Here is a 2,091-nt window from a genome sequence, read left to right on the forward strand (position 1 = left end):
TGCTTTGGCAACTGCTGTCAACTATGTTTGAATTAATTCCTTAAGCAGTTTACAAATAGTTACAGCTCAAACCAATACACACACACACACGCACAACTCAACAGCACACTCCGCAAAGTTCCATCAAATCTTGTCAAAATTTTACATTAGCAGCTAAAATTTTGGTAAGTTGCAGCCACTCCAAGCGCACTCTAATCTCTCACTCTTCTAGTCCTTGCAGTTGCCATGTGTCTGGAGACCACATCAACCAACAACAAGACAATAGCTCTGATCAGACAGGGCTATAGGGTGTTCGCTGAGTACCAGCTGATCGAGCAGGAGCAGCTGCGTGGCATCTATGCGATACCCAGCTATTTTAGCGGCTTGCTTTGGTTCGGTGTGATCTTCATACACAGCGGTCTGTATGCGGAGAGCGCGTTTCGCTTCTCCATTCTGCTGCCAGAGAATTTTCCCAACGATCTGACGCTGCCCACCGTCATATTCCAAAAGGATATCTATCATCCGCACATCTGCCCGCTGTCGCATAGTCTGGATCTGACGCCGCTTTTCAGCGCATGGCGCAAGGATGAGCATCACATTTGGCACATACTCAAGTATATACAAGCTATATTCGCTGATCCCGAGGGCAGCGTGTGCACGCGCCAAACAAACGATGGCCAGACCATAGCGCTAAGCGAGGTCAACAATATGGAGGCCTTGCTCTTGCTTAGCAAGAGCCGTGTGGACTACTCCAAGCGCGTCAAGAAATCCATTGCCTGGAGCTGCAAGCACATGTTCGATACGCCGCCCATTAAAGATCCACACTATATAGTCTTCGAGCGCTATACGCCCGATCGCCATCAGCCAGTGATACAGCGCCTCAAGTCCCAGAGTTGGTATCAGCTGCGCAGCCAGTCAGCTGCGTCGCCTTCAGTGTGTGTGGCACGCATAGAGTCGACACGAGAGTTGCTGCTGGAAGAGCAGCAAACAAATGTGGCTGACAGCAGTTTGAATTAGCGAGGTGAGCTTAGAAACAGAAACAAATATGTAATAACTATTATTTTTGCAATTGCAGTGCGGCTTGGCTGTAGTTGTGGCGTCAATGTTTTGTGGAGTTGCTGGAACTGTAGGAAACTAAATTATGCGACGTTTTAAATTGTTAATAGAAAATGAGTAATAACTAATTGGAAATATAAACGTATTAACAGAATATAAGTGACAATTTGAATGATTAACCAACAGCAATCGAAAGGTATCGATAGCAGTGCTGCTGCTAGCAGTTGCAGTTTAAATTCGAATTCAAAATGGCATTATAAATTGGATTTATAAACGTATTAACAGAATATAAGAAGCAATTTGAATGAATTTGAATGATTTAACCAACAGCAATCGATAGGTATCGATAGCAGTGTTGCTGCTAGCAGTTGCAGTTTAAATTCGAATTCAAAATTTAAATTTGTAAGCTTTTCTTGCAGTGTTGCACATGTGGCAACAACCTGTTGCGCGTGTGTAATTTTTAATGCACTTCACTGCTGCACAGTGCTTTGCCTTAATGCTGTTAATAATGTCATCTTTCACGTGCAATAATCAAAATAATAATAATTACGCTTCATTGCAGCAGGCAGAAAACTAAAAAAAAAAACCTTACGACTTGCCGCTTGCCACTTGCAACGCATGTTTAAAGTTCGCCTTGGCCGTAGCTGTCGTCAGCTGTGCGCAAAAATGTATACAAAATGTGACAATTTGATTTATCACTGCACTTTTGTGCTGCGGCCTTTGCCGTTGCCGTTGCCGCTCCGTTGTTGCATGCCCCAAAGCGTTCATGAAATTATGCATGCGAGCGAGCGAACGAGCGAGCGCAATGTGCCATATTTTAGGCCATTTACAACTGATGCTAGCCTTTTTAGTTTTGTTTGTACTAATTGCTGCGGCCAGCACATGAGTTATATGCCTAGATAGCAACACATATGGAAATAGAAAATATTGAACCATATTTGTGGGTCAATGTATTAGATGACCTCCACTTGTTGTGGGCGTTTCCGCTTTGGCGCGTGTGCGCTATTTTCAAATTATTGCTTATTAAATTTTGTCACTTGTGTTGTCTTCGCTGCA

General features: G+C 43.6%; 1 protein-coding gene across 2 annotated transcripts; it reads left to right on the forward strand.

The window, feature by feature from the left end:
* On the forward strand, positions 1 to 1,189 carry LOC108595578 (protein crossbronx-like). 2 transcript variants are annotated; one of them, XM_017980839.1, is made up of 3 exons: positions 1 to 164; positions 212 to 1,000; positions 1,055 to 1,189. In XM_017980839.1, exon 2 carries the CDS (start codon positions 226 to 228, stop codon positions 994 to 996), a length of 771 nt encoding a protein of 256 aa, XP_017836328.1. In that variant the 5' UTR covers positions 1 to 164; positions 212 to 225; the 3' UTR covers positions 997 to 1,000; positions 1,055 to 1,189. The 2 variants fall into 2 exon arrangements, with proteins under 2 accessions (XP_017836328.1, XP_017836329.1); XM_017980840.1 differs by having other exon boundaries at positions 221 to 1,000.
* Positions 1,190 to 2,091: the final 902 nt, after the last annotated feature.

The sequence above is a fragment of the Drosophila busckii genome, chromosome 2R, assembly GCF_011750605.1.
Source record: "Drosophila busckii strain San Diego stock center, stock number 13000-0081.31 chromosome 2R, ASM1175060v1, whole genome shotgun sequence".
Classification (NCBI taxonomy): Eukaryota; Metazoa; Arthropoda; class Insecta; order Diptera; family Drosophilidae; genus Drosophila; species Drosophila busckii.

What these genes read in the sequence shown, in the direction of transcription:
- LOC108595578 (XM_017980839.1), top strand. Translation starts at nt 226, where the DNA reads ATGTGTCTGGAGACCACATCAACCAACAACAAGACAATAGCTCTGATC.